Below are 25,759 nucleotides of genomic sequence, written 5' to 3' on the forward strand. Positions count from 1 at the left end.
GAAAGCCAGCAGCCATGAAATCAGAGTCCCTCACGCTTCCCCCCACCTGCCTTCCTCTCCCCCTCCAATGTAAATAATGGAATAATTTTTGCAAGTTTCTTATCTTTCTTTGAACTTTATCCAAGCTCTTAAGTGTGTACTTTAGACAGAGATAGCTTAAAGTGTGCACAGATTATGATTTTTAAATAATAAATGCTAAAAATGTTGTATAGGATAAGTGTGAAAATTTCCTGGTTGTGTTATGTGGATTCATAGCAGCTAACGTTAAAAGTGAGCAAGATTTCTCAACGATAAAGCCATACCTTTTATATAGAAATTGTCAAATAATAATGTGTTCAGTGTAAAAATGGAAACAATACCAGATGCTATATGCTAAAGAATGTTCATTGCGATTGGCAAAATCAGTCACTGCTTTAAAATGTTTATTCTGTACTAGCATACGGAACCCTTATAACCTGTTACCTGAAAGAGAAGGCAATTAGTTAAATATAGATTTGGTGATGTTGGTTTCCTAATGGTACTGTGTGATCATGGAATCCACTGGCTATATGTTGTAAGAAGAAAAAAATGAATAGATTTTACATGGTATTGTATATGTTCCTTATTTCTTTTCTGACACACAGATACGTGCTGTGTTGCTTGTCTGTAATATTTAAAAGTAGCTGTAAATTGTGACAGAATCATCAAGGGGTTAATAGTGAAGAAAAACACCAGAATTAAGGGTATATGGAAAAATTTTAATATGGCTTCTTTGTGTGTATGCATTGTCAGAAAGATTATAATTATGTGATCAGATTCTTCCCCTTCTCCCCCACCCTCCCTTTCTCCCTCCTGTACTGGACCAGTCTCTGAATGAACTGCTTTTCATTCTGCTGTGTTGCTTGTTCAGGATGTGGTCTAATGCACCATTCAGATACCAGTCGTAATACAGAATTATTAGTTCTTTGCTGAATTCTTTTGCTGGTGCTGCACTGTAGTATCTAAATGGTTTGCAAATGTTAATTTAATCTCCCATATACCCCTTGGGATCAAAAAATTATATCGCACTCGTTGTATAGACAGGACACTGATGGACAGGTAACTTCAGGAAAATTGGTTGCTTTTTCTGTGTGTAGAAGATGCCTCCAGACTCACCTCCTGGGAGAATTTAGTTGTTTGTGGTTTGTTTGTTTGTTTTTTAGTGTTTCTGTTATTGAGGTTGTAGTCTCACATTGACTTTGGTTATAGTTTTTTACTGTAGCAAGATTTGTAGAATAAAGACTGCAAGTTAGTGTTGTCGTAGGTTGGGCCCCAAGAAAAAAGAAGAATTTGATCTGTAAGTGCTCATAAAGTTCAGTTTGAATCATAGATCATACCCTATGAAGCAATCTGAACTTAAACTGTAGAAGAGATGCAAAACCCCTTTGGTGATGTCCTATTCTCCCTGCAGTCACTTATGTTGATTCACAAAACTGTTTAAATACTTAAATATAGTCTGTAACTATGATACGGAGTCGTCACTGGAAGTAAAGATAATAGCATGAATTTTTCCAGTGGATTTCACAGATATTTGCTAATGGAGCTTCAGGAATTCCAGTTTCAGCTTAGCTCGTTTTTGGTGCAAAACTGTTGTCTTCTCCAGTATTCCCCTGATCCTTTCATTGTATCATGCCCTTCTTCATCTTACTTTCTTCTGCCTTGCATTTGAGCTCCAGTACTGAACTCGAGCTGTTTTCTCTTCGGTGCAAAGGTACCTAAACAGCGGAGGACTGAGAATATTCTCAAGTCCTATATCTGGCCACTTAGTGGTTCCTGACTGCCCAAACCTGGATTTTTACAAATAAAAAGACACATAATTAAGTAGGGAAGTGGACATATTTTTTCCTGAAGGATTTCCTGAGGAAGTTGTAATCTTTAAATTTTGTAAGAAACTCTAGCCTGCAACAGACACCTGTGCTGTGTTGAAGGTGTGAGCTATTGGAAAGTCAGTTTCAGAATTGGAAAGCTGGTGTACCCTAATTGTGCCTCTTGGTGTATGTGATCACCAGCAGCGTTCTTGGTGTATGTGATCTTGGGAAAAAACTTTGGTGGTAGAATTCCATGTGAGCAGGATGAGCTCCGCTATTGAATTTATGCGAGTGAATCTATGGCAAATGCATGAATGATTTTTGTTGGTCATCCCAGTGAATGCTAATGTGGTGTTTCTACAAAACCACATCATCAGGGCTTTTGTGCATTGCAGGTATTTTGTATTTTACGGATAGGCTATTTGGTAAAAGTCCTATTTTTCCTCCTGGTCTTTGCCTATAAAAAGCAAGACATCTCCATCACTTTGAGTGCAGTTATACAGGTCCTAGAGGGAAAGTTAGGACTCCTAATATTATATAAAATAAGTTTTCAGCACATATTGCTTGGTGAATAGACAGCATTAGTCACTTCGTGCTGAAGCATCATGTTTGGTGTAACTTGTTCTTTGCAATAAGTGCATGTTTGTGTTTCATGCAGAATTGTGCTCCTAATCGTATACTGAGACAGACTTAACTGTACCCACTTGGCTTCATGAGTGCAGTTGCCACCTTTATCTGCTTTTGAGGATTTCCATGTAGGTCTCCAACTGTGTTCACAAAGGAGCTGTCGAGTTGACAATCTCTGACCTGCCATGATAGTGAAGAAAACAGCAGTGTCTATGTCCTGACCAAATTAGCGTCCCCATTGACAGCCTGCCACACTTGTCATGGGAGCATTTTGATTGAAAGACCAGTATCTTAAAACTGATCAAAATGGCGCAGAAGTGTTCTTTGTCCCTTTGCAAGGTCTGCTCCCTGTTACGTTTAGGGTTTATGAATCCAGGATTTAGTATTTCCTGCTTGGCCCTTTGGGCTACTGTGATTTGGAGATGAAGTATTCTAAAGAGGAGAAAAAGAAAAGCTGTTTTGTGAGTTTTAGCATCATTTCACAGCAGAAAAAAAGGCGCACCAGTCTGAAGCTGATATTTAAAAAGTTACTAATATTTTTAAAGAAGGATTAATGGCTAAAATGCTTTTGTAATGATCTAAAATGTCCAAAAAAGTGATATCTGTGGAAGAACCTTTTTTTTTGTTTTGAAGTTTTATAATGTACGTGTATATTAATGTTCTCTGTTCATGACCCAAAAGGAATTTGGCTTTATAGATACTAAGATAGAAAAAGGTTGCCTCTGAAACTCTTCAGAAACTCTGAAAGTTTTAATTACTTCTAAAACGTAGTGGTGTTATGATGTAGGGGTTTGAAAAACAGTCATTTGTGGTAGCCAGCCTAACAACTCCTGGATATTTTTACTGCCAGTCATCCTAAATTCGTGCCATTAAAACCTTAATCTCTAATTGTAATGTCACACGTTTTCATCTTGTTTTCTTGAGCATATGATATGATCTTGTATATAGTTGAATGTGAAATCACTTGGCTGTTTGTCAACTTGTGTGCAAGTCCGCTTCTTTAAACCGCTCTCTTTACCTTGATATATACACAAGTGTTTGGCATGTTACTGGTTATTTGAAAAAATAAAATTAAATTGAATTTACTAATGGCCACCAAAGCAAGCTTGCAGTGGCCTCATCACTGTCATCAATATCAGTTGATGGGAAGAGAGTTTGGGATTTGTGCTAATGGCCATAAGCTGGACAGATTTATTCAGGAGAGAATTGCTCAGTGCGCTTCCCCTGCAGTGTGATGTGTTGTTCAGAAGGGCATATGACATTCTTTAGAATTAGGCTAGTCTTAGGAAAAAAGGCCCTTGCCAATTAAACCACACTTTGCTAAGAAGGAAATGCCAGTAATATGGCTTCATGAGACAATAATTGGACACTTAATCTAAAATTTGTTCCTGTCTGAGCAAAATGTGGAGGCTTAAACTAATGATGCTGATTTTGCTGGTAGATTAAGCAATGGTCGTTGAATGAAATGAATGTTTGTTATTATCTGTTGTATCCTAAAGGGTGTATGTAGTAGAGCTTTTTGTGTTTTCTGGGTAGTAAGACATAGATTGAGGAAAAGGATTTCTTTCATTTAAAAAATTGGATGAGAAAAATTGACAAGCTGTTAAACTGAGAAATCTGGATAAAGCTCTTTGTTGGTGAGCAACTTTTCAGCTCTCCTGTTTGCTTCTTCAAAAATTTTAAACCCAACCCCTGACGTTGACCGTGATGTTTATGCAACATCATGGGCGGTTGACAGCCGGTAAGAGGTGGCTAATGAAACTTTTTTGAGACACGCCTTTTAGAATGAAATAGTATTACTTTGTTCTGCTCTCTTTTAAGTGCAGAAATGCCTTTGGCTTCCTGTTGTCGTCTTTATCTTTTCTGTAATGACAAATCAAGTAAAATAAAAGTGAAATCTCTATGGCCAAAATGAAACATTGTATTAAATGTCTTGTGGCTCAGAAGCTGTGTCGAGCAACACAGTGAAAGAAACTTGGTTAAATGAATACCCAAATAAATACCAAAATTGCATTTGAAAGGTCAGATTCTGATTATTTTTTTTTCTCTTCTACTGACATAAATCTCGAGGGATTGCATTCCTTTTTCTGCAGGTTTTTCTCAACAGATGTGAGGGCAGAGTCTGATCAGGAGTTTGTTTCTTACAGACCTTTTAAACGTAAAGAATATCTTGTTTAAGCCGTGAATTTTTTAGCATGTTAAGGAACCTATTTTTAGGACACTTGCTAGCTGTTAGACTTTATAGGCATTACGAATTTTTTTATTTTCTATAGCTTTAGCTATAGCTTATGACTAAGTATGCCACCGTGCTTGCTAAATGTTCATCCTGTTCAGGATTTTCTGTGTTAAAATATTCTTGGATAGAGATTTTTATGCAAGTGTACCTATATTCAGTCTTACCTTTTTGATTTAGCAAAAACAGTGTGCATATGTTCCTGTTGGTTCTTGTATTAGATTTAAATGTATAATACTGAATGTCATTTTGAGTTTAAGGGCAATAAATGAAATCATATACTCCTACAAGAATTGACAAATAATTTCTCTTTTCTATTGTGAATTTTATTTAACTTAGGAATCCCGTAAAATATTAGGAATTAATCTTAAACTTAAGCTCAATCGGCACAAGTTCAACAGGTTGTTTAGAAACCATCTGAAATGCTGAAAGGAAGATGCAGTGTCCTTTGACACCCCACCCCCTCAACTCCCCCGCTTCCCCCCCCAAATGGACTTTGATTAAAAATTGTCATGTACATGCAACCATGATGGAACGAGTATGCTATCAAAGTTTTGAAAAAATAGATAAAAATCACATCGTATTTTAAATTCTGTTCTGTTTCTTTAGTGTGAATCGATTTAGGGTTATCAATTCTGTAGAAGCAAGAAAATAATCTAACTTTGGTTTCTTATATGCATTATTTCCAAATTTCTCTGTTAGATGCTTTTTATTATTCACATTCTTTACGCACCTAGTTTGTACAAAACCCACAATGCTTATTAACAGAAGAGGCTCCAATGTTCTGTACTCCTCTCAAAAAATCAGTTGGAGGCAGCTTCTTTTGCAGTAGTTGTCCCTAATAATTTTTCCCGACAGTATGTAATTACATTTACCCGTATCCATTATTCCTCCTGTTGGTTACATAGGCCTTTCATTTGTCAGACTTTATCTGCATAATCGTACAGTGACTAGCTCTGAAGCAAAGAAATAAACTGGAAAAAACAGTTTTTTTCCAAGACATACTTGTGTTGAGGGCAGGGGTTGGGGTTTTTTGTTTTTGTTTTTTAAAGGAGTGTACCCCCCCCCCCCAATTTTGGCTGTGTCATCTGAAAAACCTTTCAAGCACTATGTCTGTAGATGTGCATAATTTGAATCTTCTGGGAGACTGTTTTCTTGGGTTTTGAATTTTTTTTTTTTTTGTTCTTCAGTTTGGAGTCTGAGACAGTATGAGTTTTGTAATGCTGTCTAGAGTTCAAGTTCATGTATTGGCAGGCTTTCACTTGGTCTGGTGCCTGCTTTAGGGGCTCTTTCTGCTGGTACTGTGCTTTAATTTGTCCAAGATACTTGAATTACTGCTATACTGCTATGATTTATTTTATTTTTTTTTTTTAGATTGTATTGTACGGAATTATCTGGGCACACATTAAATACAGAACTGTTCCACTGGATCATCTCAAAACATAGTTACATGGAGACAGTGATGAACGGGGTTGTTACTAGTAGAGTAAGCTGTTGTGGTTCAGGTCTAGGTGACCTAGAGTGGAATTTCAGAGCTCTGGTTTCCAGCAGTGAGAAGGTGTACCCAGGGGTGCTGCCTGGGCACGGCGCTGTGCGCGCGCTTCTAACTCAGATTGGGAGCGTGGTCTTGAAGTCCATCTCCCATTTGTTCTCACTCCACTTTGACGCTTGTGATAGAGAAGTCTTAGGGTTTGTAAACTTGGTTCCTTTTGGACAAAAAGTCTACTCCAGGAGTGTACCTAATGCTTTCCAACTTGCTAATGGGCTTCAATGCAAGAGATGACTAGAAAGAAACTCCTCCCTCCAAATATACATAGCATGGGCATTGCAGCTGAGCACCAGCCCTTTTGTTCTACAAACTTGCTCCTGTTGCACTTCTCTGCCAACAAAAGCATAGTCTAAGGATCTCAATTTTGCTGCTTGCTCCTGTGTATTGGATGGAAGCTGCTGCCACTGCTGAAGTGGGTGACGGTAAGCTAACAAGTTTAGGAGCCCTGATCAAGAGCTAAATTCTTGCAGATTATTGATTGACTTTTTAAAAGACTTAAACGTCAAGAAAAGATGAGAAAGACTGTTTTCTGTCCTCCCTGTGATCTGGATTGTGGACTGTGTTTGCAGTCCCACATAGTTCATGTTAATGCAGCCAAGTCAAATCTAATGGGGAAAATGCTGGGGAAAAAGAAGGCATGTAATGTGAATCCCTGAAAGACTGTATTCATGCAAGAGGTGGTGCAGAAAAGGACCCGAGCATTGTATCTTGAGTATCTTAATATGAGTTTCTGATACAGTGCACTGTTCAAATAAGTGAATGTTGGTAAATTCAAATGGCAATATGCAGAAAAAAACTCACGCCAGTATACTTGCGCACAGGTGGGAGCTCAAAGAAAGGAAGCAAAAATAATCACAGGATTAAAAACAAACAAAGAAACCAGCAACTGTCTGGGTTCAGAGGTCTGTCTTTCCATTTAGCAGCACAGAGGTTGAGAGGTGTCATGTTTATATAAAAATACCTATATATAAGTAGACACATACTGCATATGCAAATATATATACAGATGTAGAAGAGATCCGGTGGTTTAATGAGAACCAAAGGAGAATCAGGCAGATTCACCCTTGAAATCAGAAGCAGTCCTGTAGTTAAATTAGCAGTACAACTTCAGGAGAAGAGAGCTGGTGGAATCATTTATAATCTTTTAAGATAAAATTAGATACTTCTTTTTGTAAGATGTACTTTAGTCAAACTTCTGGGAACAATTCAATGGGTTATATAGAGAGATTATGGCTGAGTGACTACGGTAGTCATTTCAGGCTCTAAAATATGTAAATCCATAAACAATATTAAGAAAACCGCATATGCAGATACATTTCAGAAGGACAAGTGCATCGTCTGTTCCAGGGGCCATTATTGTCTGCCAGTTAGCATGGCTTCACATTATGGCTTAATTACGTTTTATTGTTACTGTATGTTGTTAATATGCACAATAGTTTAAACATTGTGTACACGTTGATACTGGGTTTCTATTTCACATATACATGGGGCTTATTTGGATGGTTTCACATACTGGTAATAGAAGAACAGGTGTTCCCTGTGCCCTAATTGGGTATTCACTTATCCTGTCTTTATATAGCTAATGTATTAGGCACCCCTGCGTGTATGTTTGTTTTCATTTCAGGCTCCATTTAGGAAAACTATTACTGATAAAAAAATCTCTGTTTCGAACAGCACAGAGCAGAAGTGCTGAGCTGAAACTGAATTTGTGAATGTTTCTGTTACAGCGTTGTCATTTTTATAGTGCTCCAGTGGGGGACAAAGAGAGGATTTCTCAAAACATTTATTCCTGACTCCAGACTTAAGCCTCTTAGTGCTTTCTTTTCTAAAAAGTTATTTCAAACATAAACGTGGCGATGAAATCAGAGCTTTCTTGAAGCTTGTTGCTTTAAACTGTATATTCAGTTTCATAGTTCTAGATTACCAGGTAGCGGTCGTCAGATCTGTTCAGAACTTGCAGCTCATTCTTTGTGGGATTATCAGAGCAGCCTTCCCTATCCTCCTCTTTTAATGAATTGACAGTGACTTTTAATTGCCTGGAAAACTTTTTTTTGGTATTGCTTCTAGTTGGAGTTGTGCCTGACTGACACACTGACACGGAGCCTCGAGATGTCTGGGCACCTCCACTTTAGAAATCTGTCATTTTGGCATTTCCAGCTTGATCTTGGAAATTTTAAATTTAATGCTGAGGGGTAGATTTTGCTGATTTGTTAAGTTGGTTTCTGGCACTTGGGTGTTCAAATTCTGCATAGCGGTGATGTGCTTTTCTACACCCAGTTTGGTGTGTGCGTCTGAAAGGGACAGCCATGGAGGACAGCGTGCAGATGTCTTTGAGGATGTAATCGGGGAGATCTGTGATGATACGACTTTCTAGAATATTAGAGTTCTGGAGTGCTTTACAAAAATATCATCTGGGCTTGGCGGCGTTCCTTATCAGTGGAAGACTGAAGTCGGTATTGATCAATAGTCATTTGTGTTGGCTATGGGAGAGGAATCATCAGGGACTGTATATGCAGGCTGGCAGGGATGTCCTTTGGCTTGATTGTCCAACAGAGGTCAGAAGAGAAATGATTCAGCTATCTAGCTGAAGGAATTCTGGCATGCTGCTTGAGCCCAGGGATAAATACTAAATAGCTACCTTATGCCTATCTGAGAAAAATTATTCTTTCTAGATTTGATGTAGCGTATTCCCATCTTTGTGTGGTGGCTGTCACAGTCTCTAATGTACAGCTGGGCAGTTCATGCATGGAAGAACTTGTTGCCTTCGGTTCTCCCTTAGAGGCTTATAAACATTAGCCACCCAGAGGCTACTGATTTAGATAAGCATGCTATAAATTGACACTGCATGTAAATGAGCTATCATGCTGTGTTGTGGTGATTAATGTAACTGTAATGGTACATATTATCTTTTAAAGTTATGATAACCTGAGGAAATCACTTAAAGATAATCCGTTCTGTCTGTTCTTCTCGGGAGAACATCTGCATTTTGGCTCCATATAGCTTATCTTTATTCCTAATGCAAAAAAGAAAATTAAAGAGAGCAAGCTGTATGCTAGGACCGTATTGTAACTTGCATTGCATTTACTCCTGCGTGTTAATTTTCTTATGCAAAAATACTGCTTTTGAGTTGCCTTGAGACTGGCCTTCTTTTAATAGGCACTCTCTGGAAATCATACTGGTTTTGTTATAAGCTCAAGATTCAGGTCTCGGTGTTGGCACTTAACAAATTGTTGCTGAACCCTTCATATTTCTGTCATGCTGTTAAGGCTCTGGCACTAACTGCTTGAGGCTCGGTTTGACTTAATTTAAATCTTACAGGAATTTGTCTTAGTTTAGCTTTTCATTCTGAAGTTAGGTACTTTTCCTTGCAGGTTTTGTCTGTGACATAATTCAACGTTTGTTCCAGTTTCTAAACACAACAGCTGATAAATACTTATGTTTTCTCTGATCTGTTAGTACAAGTTTCATTAATTCATGTATGGTTAAATTTGCAGAAAAATTTCTTTCTTGTTTCAAATAAAGTTTAAAGCAGGGGAAAAAAAATAGCTGCGGAATGCCTTTGGTTTTGCTAGTTCCCTATTTTGGTCCAAATCCTGAGAAAGCTGACATTTTCGAATGTGAAGCATTAACCAAAAATGCTTCAGTAAGTATTGCAGAATCCCAGGAGTTCAGATCCAAGGCATCAATAGGTGCGTTTCCCCCTTTTACTTAGGAATCCTTTGGGCTGTCTACCCTCTTTTGCCCTGTGCTCTAACGCAGAAAGATCTCTGTCCTGCTAATTCTGATCACTTTCCTCCTCTCCCTGCTTTTTCGTATCAGGGATAGTAGAAGGAGGAGCTCAGGAATCCTTGAGGAAAGACAAATTATAACGTCTGTATTCCTGGAGTAGTTATTTGACTTCTTATGAGACTAGAAAAGGCTTTTCACAGAGGAGCTCTGGAGCAAAGTGAATGAGTCAGGGGAAGAGAGGGTAAAAAAAAAAAAAGTATCTCCTAATAAATGTTAGTAATCACTTGGCAGGCATGCATCCAGGGGAAGCAGAGTTCGGTATCTGTCAGCACAGGCTATAAGAAGTGTTGTGTCTGTTAAGGTTGAAAGCCATGCAGCTTGAAAACATGAGGTTTACATATACAGTGAAGGCTTCTGTAAAAGTCTGGTTTACTGTAACTGTAGTAAAATACACCCTCTTGTGGCAAGAAGGAAAAAGTCCAAGCAGAAACCCATGTGACCTCTTTTTTTTTTTTTTTCTATGCTCGCTGGTTTGCCTTACTTATTCTTCTTTTGTCTGTCCCTCGCGTTCAGTGAATGCTCCTCACTGCTGTGCTCCACCTGTGCTTTCCTACAGTTTTCTGTTGTTTCATATTTCTGTTTATGCAGTACCCAAATCTGTTGTTTGTCTTGCAAATTCTAAAACTTCACTCTGTCTATTTCAGTTTGGTTTTATTAGTATTTGGTTTGTATTTAAACTCTTGGCTTTAAAGTACCCTTTCTTACTAAGTTGCCAACATGTTGAAAATACACTTTACAGACTAACTTTAAAAGGCTGGAAAAATAAATGAGGGTGTTGAAGAACATACTAGTTTTGTTTCTTAAATAGCTTAGTTTGTCTGAACTACTATGAAGGCATCATGTATAGATGTGATTAGGAGATAACATGCTTTTCCCAGCTGTTTGATTACCCAGTTTAGAGATGGGTCAAATGAAGTAGCAGAGTGCAAAGAAGGCACATCACCTTCGAAGTGCAGAAAAGGCCCTACACCATGTTTGCAGTTTATCAGATTTGCTGCATAATGAGCTCTACACTCCATTCAGCACTATAATTAACCCCGGAAAGCACTTCGATTCAGTCTTTGCTGATAGCATGAACCTCACAAAGCCAAGCAGTCTCAGCAAAATACCTCTAAATAAGATTAAGCAAAGTGAACCAACCATGAAATAAAATGTAGGCTAAGTGTCAAGCAAATACTATTTGTTGCTTGCATTTAGTACCAAGTTCTGTACTTGGCATGAGGTGTCCAGGCATATCGTGTGAATAGCACTGGCGACTCTTAAAAAGTGCTGAGAGATGAGACCGTAAGCAGATAATATTAACGTTTTCCCTGTGTAAAGGGAAATAACCAAGTGTTGTATGAGAACACTTGTAAATGCATGTTGATGGTGTTCCCTGCAACTCATAAACAGTCGTGGCTCTCAGCCCATTGATGCCCAGCAGGACTGGGAATAACATGTTGGTGGGCTCATCTGGAATGCGATGGACAGAAATGGTGGCAGACTGGGTGCCAGCGGAAAGAAGAAACAAAAAGACTTGGAGAAGGGAAAGCCAAGGCAGGTTGCTGTTACTTAAGAACTTTGTCAGACAGCAGGCAAAAGAAATACTGCTTATGTGATGGAGGATAGACTAGGTATAGCCATACAGAGTCCAGAAATCTAGTGCCTATTTGAAAAACAGATCTCATCTTTCTTTGTTTCACTTTTCAGGTATCTTGCAATATCTTCAGAACTCTCCCACCTAGTGACAGCAATGAATTTGATCCAGAAGAAGATGAGCCCACCTTGGAGGCATCATGGCCACATTTACAGGTTTTTTATCATTTCTCTCAGAAGAAATACTTATCACTGCTTAATGTATCTAATAACTTTTTCAGCTTTTTTTTAACCTTTGAATAAGAACTAGTCTCCAAGACACTAACATTTGTTAATATTGTTCATGGCTATAATATAGCACCCGCAAACGCAGGAGAGTACTTTGTGAAATTAGCAAAATATTAAAGCTTTCTTTCAAAAATGTACTGATGGTGTCCCTCATATTCCTGTCTTCCTTCATTGATTTAAAAATTATTTTGCTTTCCAAAGTGCTCTGATGCACAAGTGTTTTTCAGCAACTTCAGCAAGAGCATTTCGGGTATGATACTGCTAGCAGTTTTTCTTTACCAAGCATAGTTAATTTTCATACAAAAATACATAGGTGTTGGCAGCTGATCAGAAAAATGAATGAGAAGTTACGTCCCTGTCTAAGTCTGCTTCCTCTCCCCCGGTCGAGGTTTGCTTTCAGGTGTTCGTAGCAGGATGCATTTCATTTATATTTAAATTTCACAAAAAATAAGAATCTTAAAAGCTTCAAGGCAGCTCTGAACAGCTCTGCCTGCCTGGATACAGCAGAGGCATAACACGTCTGTTACCTTATGTTCCTTGACACTAGTGCTGTAGTTTTAGAAGTCATAATTTACATGGAAATGATGGAATTTCTTAGCCAGTAGATGATTTACCATTGTCAGGAAGAAATGCACCAAAGTATTTGTCCGGAGTTGATGAAATTGATTTCCTGATGATTTAATATCAGTTATGTAAGCTGTCACTTTTTACATGTCATATTTCTCTCTCCCCGTTTTTGATTTCCTATTGCTTCCTTTTAGAAGTCAGAGAACACTGACATAGAGCAGCAGCAGCAGTAGTATTGCAGCATATTGGTGTTTGCATGGAAAAGTTTAAAATTATTTTAAAATGTAATTTATAGCTTCCTTTCTCCTTTCATTATCAGTACTCATAATCACTGAAGTCAGAAAGCAAAAAGTTTTCAACAGCTGCTCTTTAAAAGGTTCCGCAAAGGGAATTGCTAGCTGCTCTCTCATCTGATCAGTGACAGGTCAGAGTTGCTGTCTTAGGAGGCCACAGCAGTCCCTGTTTGACTTCACTTCCTTTTTGCCTGGTTTTTGTGCTCCTCTTTTTCTCCACTAAGTGAAAAGTCTGTTGCTGTCCCACTGAATAGTTTAGGCAGATGGAATTGCATGAAAGTAAGCGGGTTTTCTCCAGCCACGAGGCTGATCTTTACAGTTAAGTTAGAAACTTCTGAATAAATTCCAGTTTGTATTATTCTTCTATGTTTCAAGTTGTAGTAGAATGCTACTCTAAGCAGTTTCTAATTTAATTTAAGTATTTCCAACTGTTTCACCAACTCTTTCAGAATTGTAATGTCTGTATTTGATGTGACTTCAGCAGTTCAGAGGGCAGTTTAAATGTGCTTTCCAATTATTCTAGGAAGCTTTACAAGACGATAACAAGCATTACAAGATGGCAATGCCTGTTGTTGGTGATGAAATGTCTGACTGGAGTTAAATAAGCAAAATTAGCTTAAAAAGCTCATGTAATGAATTCTTACTCTAAGGTAGTGATTTCATAAAAAAGAAAAATATTTTTCATTTTTTTAATCATTTTGTTCTGTGGAAAAATAGGTATTTTATTTTCTAGCAAAAGACTTTAGTGAAATACTTAAAAATATAGAGAGTAATCAAGTCATAAACTAAACCGTGGATATTTTTTTTTCCTTTTGCAGCTTGTATACGAGTTTTTCATACGATTTTTGGAAAGCCAAGAATTTCAGCCCAGCATTGCCAAAAAGTACATAGATCAGAAATTTGTATTGCAGGTAAGCTGATCTGTTTTTTTTTAAGGCTTCATTTTGCTTTTGAAAAAAATTTCTTTAAAGAGATTTTATTTAGAATTTGAAAGTGTAACTTTAATTGCAACAGAAAAAGACTAAACAAGCATATACAATGAAAGTTTTCAATCTACGGAGGTAGGGGAAATATGCGTATATGTTTTTTATGTCAGTCTCTGTTGCTATAGATATACAAAATAGTTGGTTTGGCTCCAATTTTGATACCTTAATCAAAATATTTGACTTACTGGTTATGAGAGGGAGCTGAAACAGTAACTGTTGAAAAAATGAAAGGTTTACTATCAAGTAGTCTAAAAATGATGCTATCTACAGAGACTACTTAAACGCCAGTTTTAATGTGTCTTAATATTGTTAAAATATTTCTGTTGGAAGGGGAGAATATTTCTGCCTTCTGTCTCTGCTGGAGAGCTGGCAACAGGGGCAGAAGTTCATTAACAAACCTATTCCCAGCCCAGTACTGAAAACAGTGATGCTGTAGTCGTCAGGGAGGAAGTAAATCAAAAGGCCGTATAAAGTTCAAGCTCTATTAAAAGCATGGAAGAAGAAGTAGCATCAATAGTAAACAACACTGGCAAAGAATGGGTAGCTTTATTTTTGTAGTTTGCTTGCCATCGTTACAGCTAAATGGAAGAAATGGCCTCTGTCAGTTGGTCAGCTGGTAGTCAGGTGTCTTACGTGTTTTTTGTCTTTCTCCTCCTTGTGTACAAGCTAGACTTCTTGTGTACTTCGTTATTTCACTTGAGAAGACCAACTACTGTAGTTTCTACTGAGTAATTTTCATCCAGGCCTTGACAATGCTGGAACAGAGGTGGCTGAAGGAAGTTGTTTTCCAGGATAAGCCAGGAAACTCCAGCTATGACTTTTGTCTTTAGCTTTCAGGAATAGGCCTGTCTTGTGTTTTCTGTTCCCATTGTGAATTTTCATATAACTGCAAAGTCAGAAAGAACTTTGTGTTCAATGCAGTCTATAGCTTGCTTTTGACATCAGGGAAATTTAGAATCATTCCTACTTAGTTAGAAAAGGGAGTTTTCTTACGGGCTGAGGCGTGAAAAAAAGCTAAACTAGAAGTGGCAGGAGATACTCAGCATTTCTGAAGACCTTTCTCTCCCCTTTGTCATGTAGTTTTTATTTTTCTCTGTAGTGCTCAGGCAATAAAAGTAGTGCTTTTACTGTCCTATGTTATTCATATGAAGAATACGTGAAAAACATAGCTAAGAGAGCAATTTCTGTCCTTAAATTTGAAGATTGAAAGAAGGGACTTCAATTTCCTTCTTAGTATCACAAGACCTTCAACCTACCAAAGCAATGGGATATACTTATGTTTTTATTTTATCCATCATCTTAAAAACAAGAGCGTTTTTCATCTGGATCAAATCTATATGGTGGAGTTTCCCTTTTGTTCATCTAGATATTCATTTGAACAAGAGGGTGCACCAGTCTGTTCATCCAGTACCTGGTGGAGATGGAAGAATATGTGGGGCGGGTAATCACCCTTGACAGGTTTTTCCAGATTGATTTTATTTTCTTTAGATATAGCAGGAATGCATTAGAAGGAATGCTCGTGTTCTACTTCAAAATCTAGAGAAAATAGTTCCTAGATGCTCCTGTTCTATGCTGCTGAACTTGGTCATCACTGATGGTATCCCACTAATGCCCTTTCAAGGCCTTCAAACCTGTTACAATTTGGCACAGGAGAATGGGTCTAAAACAAGGAGATATATATATATATATATATTTAATTAATTCTGTTAGTCTTTAATAAGTCTGCTAAATGAAAGAATGGTCATCTACTGAAAGAGGGAAATACGAGATTTTGAAACCTACGTATCTGAAAAAGCATGATACAACAATTAAGAGTTCAAAAGAATTCTAAGAATTCATAAGTTCTTGCTGCATGGTTAGGTGATGCGCTTTTATATATTGCTATGCGCAGTCCATCCAGTCAAGACTCACATTTTTCTGTAAAAAGGTCTGTTGAGCCTTATATATACATGCAAGTAGGTATGTTTCTGTGTGTAGAAGTGTTTGTGTTTGGCCTGTAGGAATGGGGCAGTCCTTCCCCTTCTTGTAGTTACAGTGTGTCTAGAGTAATGCCTAAGCATCTGTGACTGGAGATCACTTACACAGCAAAGCAATTTGAGGCTTAAGAACATTAAGCAAGTTTGGTGTTTCATGACGCTGACAACATAAGTGTGACAGGCTTTGAAATCAGCTTTCTCTCTAAATTAATTTGTTTCTTTAAAATTTGAGGACCTTCCGTGAAGTGTTTCTTGGCAGTAAGAATGCCTCTATGAAGAAATGATTCAGTTTTTTTAATGAGCATTTTTCAAGCTTTTTCTTGTTTGCTTGCTTTTTGCTTTTGTTTTTCGAATATAGATGTGTTTCTGACTTTCATCTGTATGTTTTGATAAAATGCTGTACTTAACAAGTGTAGCTGTTCATTTCTAAAGCCTGCTTATATACAGTCTGAAATGGTTGGCAGTGGTTGCTAAGAGACATACTATTCAAATACATCCACAAGTGTCTGTGTTATGTAGGTTGCTATTCTGGAAAATTTATTTCCTTTTTCGATGTATGTTTAGTGTCAGAATAGTCACGTACATTATGGAAGTCTTGCAGCTTATCCATAAAAATAAGACTTTATTGTTGAAACCCCATAACAAATTGGACATATCAAAAGAATTGCCTTCTTTTTGTTTTCCTTTTCTTTTGTGAAAAAAGAGAGACTGAGTCTTGGTCCAGCAATGTTTCCACAGAGGATCTGTGTAAGAGAACTGGAAATATAAATATTTTGCTCCTAAAAGCAATCCAATAAGAAAATTAAAAACATAAGTGTTTCCAGCTGTTTGCTGTCTTTGGGTGAAATTTGCTATTTGGGGAAGGATGAGGTGACTATTTATTTATTTAACTGTAGAACTAATTGAACAAAGCAATGTCTTTATAACCTCTGGAGGGCAGCTGACAAACCTCATTGTTTCCTCATGAAATTCCCACCACGGATTCCTACTGCAAGGAAAAGATAGTGGGATGTCATTACAAGCTACAGATGCATCCAAAACAATGAAGAAGAACATGTGCCAGTCCTAAACCTGGATATTAGAAAGCAAAGTCCCAGACAGCTTACCAACTTTTAATCATCTTTTTCTGTCTTTTTTTCTTTTTCACCTCCTCCAAGTCGTGTAGCAGTTTGACAGAGATCATGTAGTATACGTACACTGACATATCTACTTGTAATAGGTATTTATAATATATCTATTTGTGAATCCAAGATAATTTGGGTTTCTATGATTCCCGTAATAATTTTCTGACTGCACCTTATACACTTGTAAGACCTCTTTGGCAAACTGTCTTCGTTTTTCTCGCAAGACAGGAACTGTTTGACAGTTACTTTCTTTTCGTGCAAGAGATACTGATTGCTTATGTTTACTACCTTAAACTTTCCTATTTTCTGTGCATTTGTGAGGGGTTTGGGGTCTTTTGGTTTTGTTTTTGGTTTGTTTTGTGGTTTTTTTGGTTGGTTGGTTTTTTTTTGTTTTCAAATTAAGTTTACCTTCCAACTTATTCCAAATGTCTGCCAGAATAGCTAATGTTGTGGTGTCAAAAAAGATGAAGAAGGGGTAGGGGAAAGCTCTTACTTTTGTGGTAGAGGATTCAAGGGGAATAGAACAAAGATCTGCAGTTGATATTCCTGCTGCACATTTCATGCCGTAAATCTTAGAGGCAACTTCAAGTGTCAGTGTTTTGGGATTTATTTGGAAAAGACGAGACATCAGATGGCTCTCTTTTGTGGTACTCATAGAGAGTACCACATTTTTCTGTTTTAAAATCTTTTTCAAGAGTTACTTAGTAAAGGTGGGTTTTCTGTTGTTGTGGGTTTTTTTTTGGTGTTTGGGTTTGTTTGTTTGTTTTAAATTGGATAGTGAAGTTACCATTTTGTTCTCCCTGGAGGATTAATTCCCAGTCATACTTTGATTTGTGTCGGTTGTTGGAGATCCTGTAACAGCAGATCCAGTCCTGGCGTACAGCTCACTGTTGAGTCTTTCCATGGCATGAAGGCCATGCAAATCACTAGGAAGGCTTAAGAGCTCATAATATACATTACAAGCAATTAGAAAATGTGACCTTGACCCAACGTTGTGGGAACAAAATATTAGAGCAAATGAAGATCTTTTAATTCTGCAGAGTGAAGGAATGGTGGATGGTAAGACGCAAACTGTCTTATTTTGGAGATATGACAGCATCTAAGAATTTATTTTACTGATTTTTGGGGAGAAGGAAGGCAGCATTTCGGAGCCAGTTAATCAAAAGTTTATTACTTGTTTGAAGACTTCCAAAATTTTGTTATGTCAGAACTGGACATTAATAAGCTGAGTTTCATGATGTTGTACCAGGGTCACCACAGATTTTTTAATACTGTATTTCTACACATTGAGTAACACGGATATCACAGTGTTACATGCATGTGCTCTCATGAATTTAACTTTTCTGTAGAAGCCTGTGTGTCATACTTGTCAAATATCTACTGTTTCAGTTCTCTTTTTCCTTTAAACACAGCTGTTGGAGCTGTTTGACAGCGAAGATCCTCGAGAACGAGACTACCTAAAAACAGTCTTGCACAGAATTTATGGCAAGTTTCTGGGTCTTAGAGCATTTATCCGAAAACAGATTAATAATATTTTTCTACGGTAAGTTGTGGGAGAAGGTACTTTTCACTTAGGAACATTTTGGGGAACTGATATATTACTTATATTTAACTTTTCTTTTTTTAGATTTGTTTATGAAACTGAACACTTCAATGGCGTAGCTGAACTGTTGGAAATTTTAGGAAGGTAAATTTATTATCTGTCTCAAACTTCCCTTCTGGACACGTCAGAATAGTGTCAGATTCACAGAAAGTATTACTCTAAGCACTGATTCTGAAAACAGATGTGTGAACATGCTCATCTTTAAGCCCACGTGCAAATCTCTGTCACATCTTTGCCAAGAGTGTGTAACTGCATGCGAGTTACAGCCAAAAGTGTTGGATTGGTTTTGTGGATGTGTATGTTAAATTTTGTGCACTTCATCCTTACATGCTACAGACTTGTTTTTTGAGCGCACTAACGGTATGAATATTTTGAGTAAATCTAATTCTGGTAAGTTAATTACTCAAGAACACCTTGCATACATGAATTTACAGAGCACATAGGCAAGGTCTTATCTGTTTGGCAACAGGTTTGTGCAGCTGCTTATATGACTATTCCTAAGTTGGAGCTGAATTGCTACCTAGAAATGTACTGCAGTAAAGCAGGACAAAAGTCAGCACCTGTTCACAAATGGCATGAGCTTGCTATTTGTAAACAGGTGCTGACTTATTTTAATCCAGAAAGTGCTTGTTCAGACCTCAAGAATGTGTTTTGTGATGATAACACTAACAAATATTTCTCTTCTAATTTCTAGTATTATCAATGGTTTTGCTTTACCTCTTAAGGCAGAGCATAAACAGTTTCTGGTGAAGGTGCTGATTCCTTTACATACTGTCAGGAGTTTATCACTCTTCCATGCACAGGTAGAAATTATAAAAATATTTTCTGCTAACTTAGAATGATATATATTTTATTTTTTTTAATGTTGCTTTTGAAATTTAATTGCGTAGCACATAAAAGGCGGGGGGAAGTTTTGAAACGTGGAAGAAATGCAATAGTTTTTTTAGAAATTCATTTAATGTCCTTTGTATGATAAATGTCTTGCTTCTGTTCTGATTTGATAATTAGAAGTGTAGCATACTTCTGTAATATTTTGGGGATTTTGTTTAGTAGTTAAACTCTCTCTTTAGGTTTTCCTCTCTGCTATTTTCTCATTCTCACGAGTTTGCCCTTCCCATTCCCTCTCCCAAGAGGATGTTTGGGTTTCTTTAGTCTTGTGCTGTCAAGGCTCTTCTTCACTCTGGCAACTTTCTGAATACTAATACCCACATTTCTGCGTAATGTTTAAAATTATTCCTCGTGGATTTCTTAATACTGCATTTATGCTCTCATGTATCCTTTTATACATTCAACCTGTTATTCCAGGTTTTAGCTGTGTTAGCTCATCTTGCAAGAGTTTTCATGGTTTTGCCGATGTATAAAACGTCTAAAAAAGATGCAGTTTCAGAGAGTAACAAAAGCTTCAAAACACTGGTTGTATGACTGTATTTAGAATTCCAGCTTGCTCTGATTTTTATTATATATGCTACTTTGTCCCCCTGCTTTTTTTTTTTTGTTATGTGTTCTGTTGTTTCTCATGAACTGAAGTTTGAGTGGATTTGCACAGTGCAAACTATGCATCTCAGTTTAAAATTGGATGCAGTTTCATAAAGCTGTATAGCATCTTGCGTTGAGTCTCTCTGCTTTGAAAAATTGTTTCTTTGTGGTTTCTTCATAGAAATATTCTAACTTCTTAAATCTTTACCTCTTCACAGCTGGCGTATTGCATAGTACAGTTTCTGGAGAAAGACCCCTCACTCACAGAACCAGTAAATAGTTCTTTCATACATTACTTTTTGCATCATAAATGGCTAACCCTGTTGAGAGAAAAGTAAAACGTCTAACTTCTTTTTTCCTTCTAATTTAGGTCATTAGAGGTTTAATGAAATTCTGGCCAAAAACCTGCAGTCAGAAAGAGGTAAGTGATACGCTAGTATTAACAAAACCGAAGAGTTACTTTGTTCTACAATATAATAGCCAGGGTATCTTTAGATATTTCCAGGTAGATAGGATATGCTGCGGTGGATCTTAGTGTTAATTCTTATAGGTGAGTTTCTATACTTGTGAACGGTTTTGATGATGAAGAGAACAGTTTGATAACCATGGTTTCTATTCACAAAATAAGCACTGGTTCTTCTGCAGAGAATTTCTTTTTGTTTTAGAAAGGAGAAAATAAACATAGTTGAGGATAGATTGGAAAACTGTTAGATTTGAAATTGTTTATATATGAGGATAGTATTTTTCCAAGGAGGATGAAAGGTGGCGTTTAGCTACTAAACATGTAAAAGACGCAATTAGACCTTTGCATTTTTATTTCAAATCCTTCATGCAGATCTGAGTTTCCCTATTGAGGTTTTGTGACACAGTAAAACTGTTATTTTGAATATTGTTTCAAAAAATGTGATAAAATTAAGAGACTCTCCTTAGTTAACAAAGCTTAAGCCTTGGCCAAATCCTTGTCTGTATGGGGCTAGGTTTTCAGCAGGGATATACTGGTGCAATTCTGAATTTTATTGTAAAAGACAACTTTAAATACAGCATTTGCGCACACTTGTCCTCCTCTTTTTAAGAGACTGAATCCAGAAGGTGTTAAAGGTAGAACTAATAAGACTTTTTGAGAGAGGCTCTTGCTGAACTAGCGAGGCTTCCATTTCACCCTGAAGTGGTAGAATTTCAGGATTACCAGCATTTTACTGATCCAGATGATTCAGAGGTTTTATATTCAATGCTTCTTTCCTTTCTCTTTAGGTCATGTTCCTAGGAGAGCTGGAGGAAATCTTGGATGTAATCGAACCGTCACAATTTGTCAAAATCCAGGAACCCTTGTTTAAACAAATTGCCAAGTGTGTCTCCAGCCCTCATTTCCAGGTCAGTGGTAGAGGTTGTTATTTGTATAGGAATGTACAGGCTCAATATCAAACATAATGCCCCCCCAAATGTAAATATTATTTTATGTTATGTGATTTTAAACACTTGTCTTCTGGATTTCTATGGGAGAGGGTATGTTGCAGTGGAAGTTTTGTTCTGAGCTCCAGGAATAATTGTTAGGTGTATCTGGGTTTACAGCACAGAACTTGCCATTCTGAGCCACCATAAGGCCTTAAACTGTATCCAGGAAGACTTTGACCCCTTCTGATTGTAGGTGACAGGTACTCACTGTATCGCCTTCAGAGTGATAGACCACGTAGGATGTATTTGCTCCCTTTTTTAGAGCAGTATTGTGCAGCATTCTTGTTTTCCTACTTCCTTCCTTCTGCAAGGAGATGCCTGATTAGCGGTGATAGAACCCATAGCCTTCTTCACATTGTATAACGGGAAGAAGGGGAATAAATAGGATTGTGGAAGTTGAATCATAAGTGAAGAGGAGATAGGATTTGTGGCCTATAGTATCTCCTTATTAAGCTAGGTGACCTATTCTGGCACAAAGGTATATGCGACTGTTTTGGGCTCTTCCTTGGACTGCATTTATTTTTAGCATAATTTAGATCAGTGTTTTCCCTCCTACCTCCCTCTCTCCTCCCCAAGGTGATTATTATCATTGATACCTTGCCCACACTTAAGATCTCTTCGCCCTTATTCAGCCCAGCTACTGGGCCTTTCCCTGTCTCCTTCCTCTGGTATCCCAGCACTGCTCTCTTCCTTCCAACTGCAGTCACAGGATTGAGGGAAGGGGGCGATGGGAAGTCTGTCTGCTCTCCCTTCCCCTCCACAGCTGCAGCATTAATGCAGTGTCTGCACCTGGTCTTCAGTGAGTAACAACATATCCCTCAGGGGAAAAAGAGATTGGATGCTGCGGGGATCTGAATTATAGGATAAAAACTTAATTCCATTAATGCATGTTATGCTACTGATTAAAGTAGAGTTTTAATTCCAAAGCTAATGATTCCTGTTGATTCATCTTTGTGAAATTTCTCTGTGATTTGTTTTTCCTTCAGAAAATTACAAAATTATAGGTATCTGAATTGCTGTTAATATTTTATCCCTTTGACTCAAAGGTGGCTGAAAGAGCACTGTATTATTGGAATAACGAATACATCATGAGTTTGATAGAGGAGAATTCAAACGTTATACTTCCCATCATGTTTTCCAGCCTTTATAGGATTTCTAAAGAACACTGGAATCCGTAAGTTTTTGCCATGACGCTTTATCTTACCATTTGACATACCACAGATAAATTTAGGGAATGTCTGCCAAAGAACATCTGGACAGGAGAGATCCAAATTCAAAGCTGGTGTGAGCGGGTGCAACTCTGTTAATGCCAATATAAATTAGTCTATACTTGAGCTTGTCTCAAAATGTTTTTAATTATCTGGTACGTGTAGAAAATCAATGCCTTATAGGATAAAAATAGACCATCTCACAAGTTAGAAAAAAAAGAAATTAGATGTTACATTGTTACTGAATAAAGTGTTGCTCATCAGGCATTTCTCCTACACAGTTTTTATAAACTGGTTAACATCTTAAGCCTGATCGCAGATTGTCTAGAAGAATATAACTTGGCATTAGTAAAGCTTTTTGGCTGTATCATGGATGATACTGGTACCTCTGGTACTAGCATTTTTCTAAACATCTGTGAAATGTATAGACATCAGTATGTTCTTAGGTTGGGTTGTTTTTTTCTAAATTTATTTAAATATGGCTCTTCTCTGTTACTCACAGTAGTAGAGTAGTTACTTCATATTGATATCCTGTTAATTTGGGATTTTTATTTTTAAACTGAATGACCTAGTAGAAAGTGTTTTAATGGAAAATACTACTACAGTTATACCATGTATTCTACACTTTAGTTGAAAAGTTTTTCTAAATCAGGCTGGTTACCAATTTGTAAACCCAGTATTTTCAATGACTTGTGCTACGTTCAGGTCCCAGTTGCTTTAAGACCTTAAGTCCTAAGACTTAAGTCCTGCTTAAGACCTTAGTATTTGTAAAATATTTCATCTTTTAAAATGTTAGTCTTTTTGTTCTGTATTTAGTCAAACCTCAAGTTTGTGTGGTTTTATTATGAATCTAATGCTACTGGAAAGCTTCTGTAACTAACCCTCATCACAAAAAGGCACTTTCCATGACATTGTAAAGCAATACCAGCCTCCAACCTGCCTGTGCTCCTGCCCAACCTTTTGTACCGTGCACTGAGATGCTTCTGGTAATGAGGGTATTCCAGCATCCCAGTTCTCAGAGTTATCATACCTACACGAATGTTGCACCTTTGACACACCAGCCAGGTTAAGATACATACAAAACAAAGAAGGTATTTAAAGAATTTTTATGTTTATAAGAACATTTTTAAATGCAGGCAACAAAAAAGAAAGTTTATTGAAAGAAGTGAATGATAGACGGGGAAGGAAGCAAAGTGTGGGAAATGGCACCTAGTTTGTCTGCTATATAGGTTTTGCTCCAAAGGTTCCTGGCACCTATAATGTTGATTTACTGGCTCCTGGCTGAAGAGCTGTTTCTTGAGCAGCCCCATGTCTGTGTACGACAACCATAATAGTGGATCAGGAACTAGGATCTCTTGATTGATAATCTATTCCAAATTCTTTGAAAGTTTTTTTTAGATTTGTTTCTTTTTTCAGTTGCTTTGTTCCTCTGTCGTCAACTCTGCCAGAAAGGCATTTTGACCTCTAGATAATCAGACTATTGGCAGACCCATCTTACTTTGGAAATTCGAGTATATTTTAGGTTAGTTATCTAGTCAGATAGTATAAAAGAGTAAACTGATTCTACCTTTTTTGAACCTTTATGGGACAGAATGCCTTTGAAGCCTTTTTGAAATTACTATTGTTATACATCATTTTTTCCTGTAGGAACAGATCATGCCTGTCATGTTCTATGCAATTAAGCAACTCGAATTCAAATAAGCAGTGATGTATTGGCTCTTGGGTAAGGTCAGGAACAGCAATAAGTAAAGTAGGCAGAGGTATATATAGAGAGAGCTATAAATACTATTTATATATTTGTATATGTATATAATATATATAATTTTTATTTTTTTAATATATATACACACACGCGCGCGCAGTTTTACACTGACAGTGCAGCACTCATCTGAAGAATTTGTGGGTTTTTTAAAGAATTTTTTGCCATACCAAAGTGAAAATGAATATGAAATGAATGAGTACAAGTAAATCACTCTTGAAATATGACCTTGTATTTTGCATAGATGCACTGAATATTCAGCTTCATAGGAAAATCATAAGGAAATATGAATCACTCCAGTTTTGTGTTTTAAATTCTACTCCTTCTGCCAGCATTGATGATTTGAATCCCTGGAGTTGCATCTGGAATTGCTTCACTGCATGAGGGAAGAGTCTGTGGTTATATGTAATAGCTTTCTGTTGTTACCTTTTACCCTAGAGTTTTGGGTTGCTCCATTTATGTAGTCAGTAGAGACATGAAAGCTGATTCTCACCTTTAAATATGTTAATCAAAAGTAGTTTCGCTGAAATCAAAGAATTTACATTATCATACTTGCAAGAGCAGAATTGGTTGCAGAAATGTCAGTAAGAGAAGACACTCTTATTTCACGTTTGATTTCACCTGAAACTAATAAGACTCCTTTCTTCTTTTTTGATGTTTCACAGGGCTATTGTGGCTTTAGTCTACAATGTGTTGAAGGCATTTATGGAAATGAACAGCACCATGTTTGACGAGCTGACAGCCACTTACAAGTCAGATCGTCAGCGGTAACTTTTTAAAGCTTTTTTTGTCAGCTGTGCATAAGGCCCGCTGTTTAGTTTTTCCCCTACACTCAGATGCAGTTGCATAATCTCACACATAATAGATACAATGCCTTAGTTTTCCCTCTGCATGCTCTTTAGCCTTCTCTTTGCAAGTTGTAAGATAATATCGTGTACAGGTTGTTTTTTACCTGTTATGAAGCACAGTATCCATTGCATTGCTTGGGAATCTGCATTCCTCATGGAATTCCTTTTGATGCCACATTCCAAAAGACTTAAATGTATCAAGAACTTCAATAATAAAAGAAAAACAAGGATTTCAAGCTAATACATCGATTAAAGACTTCAAAAAGCGTCTCACTGAGTTTTGGAAATAGGCACGAGGGAAAACCCTAAGATTTGATTTTCCAAACTACTATTCTTAGGCGAGATGTGGTCTTAAAGCAAAGAGGCATCTCTCAATCCTTTCATTTCTTATTCAGAGGTCTTGCTGTACCTGAGTCTTTTAGCATGCAGGATCCATTAGATACACCATTCATACACTCATTAGTTCCACCCTAGTAAAACGCTTTTTGTCTTTTCTCCTATTTTCCTTAATCTTCATTTTCCAATTGTAGTGCAGCATCTTTTCTCAAAAGTTTCAGCTTGCCCAAAGCGTCAGGGTAAA

General features: G+C 37.2%; 1 protein-coding gene across 4 annotated transcripts in view; it reads left to right on the forward strand.

Annotated features, from left to right (window-relative positions):
- Nucleotides 1-25,759, forward strand: part of PPP2R5E (protein phosphatase 2 regulatory subunit B'epsilon) — an 80,927-nt gene that overhangs the window by 48,559 nt on the left and 6,609 nt on the right. For 3 of the 4 annotated variants that reach the window (XM_063333549.1, XM_063333550.1, XM_063333552.1), the window contains 10 exons: nucleotides 11,714-11,815; nucleotides 13,566-13,658; nucleotides 18,246-18,376; nucleotides 18,461-18,520; nucleotides 19,131-19,239; nucleotides 20,131-20,184; nucleotides 20,283-20,333; nucleotides 21,164-21,283; nucleotides 22,411-22,538; nucleotides 24,997-25,098. In XM_063333549.1, the coding sequence (XP_063189619.1) occupies nucleotides 11,714-11,815; nucleotides 13,566-13,658; nucleotides 18,246-18,376; nucleotides 18,461-18,520; nucleotides 19,131-19,239; nucleotides 20,131-20,184; nucleotides 20,283-20,333; nucleotides 21,164-21,283; nucleotides 22,411-22,538; nucleotides 24,997-25,098 (950 nt within the window). The remainder of the gene's footprint in view (nucleotides 1-11,713; nucleotides 11,816-13,565; nucleotides 13,659-18,245; nucleotides 18,377-18,460; nucleotides 18,521-19,130; nucleotides 19,240-20,130; nucleotides 20,185-20,282; nucleotides 20,334-21,163; nucleotides 21,284-22,410; nucleotides 22,539-24,996; nucleotides 25,099-25,759) is intronic. The other variant, XM_063333551.1, reaches the window with a different exon arrangement.

Source organism: Chroicocephalus ridibundus, chromosome 4 (genome assembly GCF_963924245.1).
Source record: "Chroicocephalus ridibundus chromosome 4, bChrRid1.1, whole genome shotgun sequence".
NCBI classification, from domain to species: domain Eukaryota; kingdom Metazoa; phylum Chordata; class Aves; order Charadriiformes; family Laridae; genus Chroicocephalus; species Chroicocephalus ridibundus.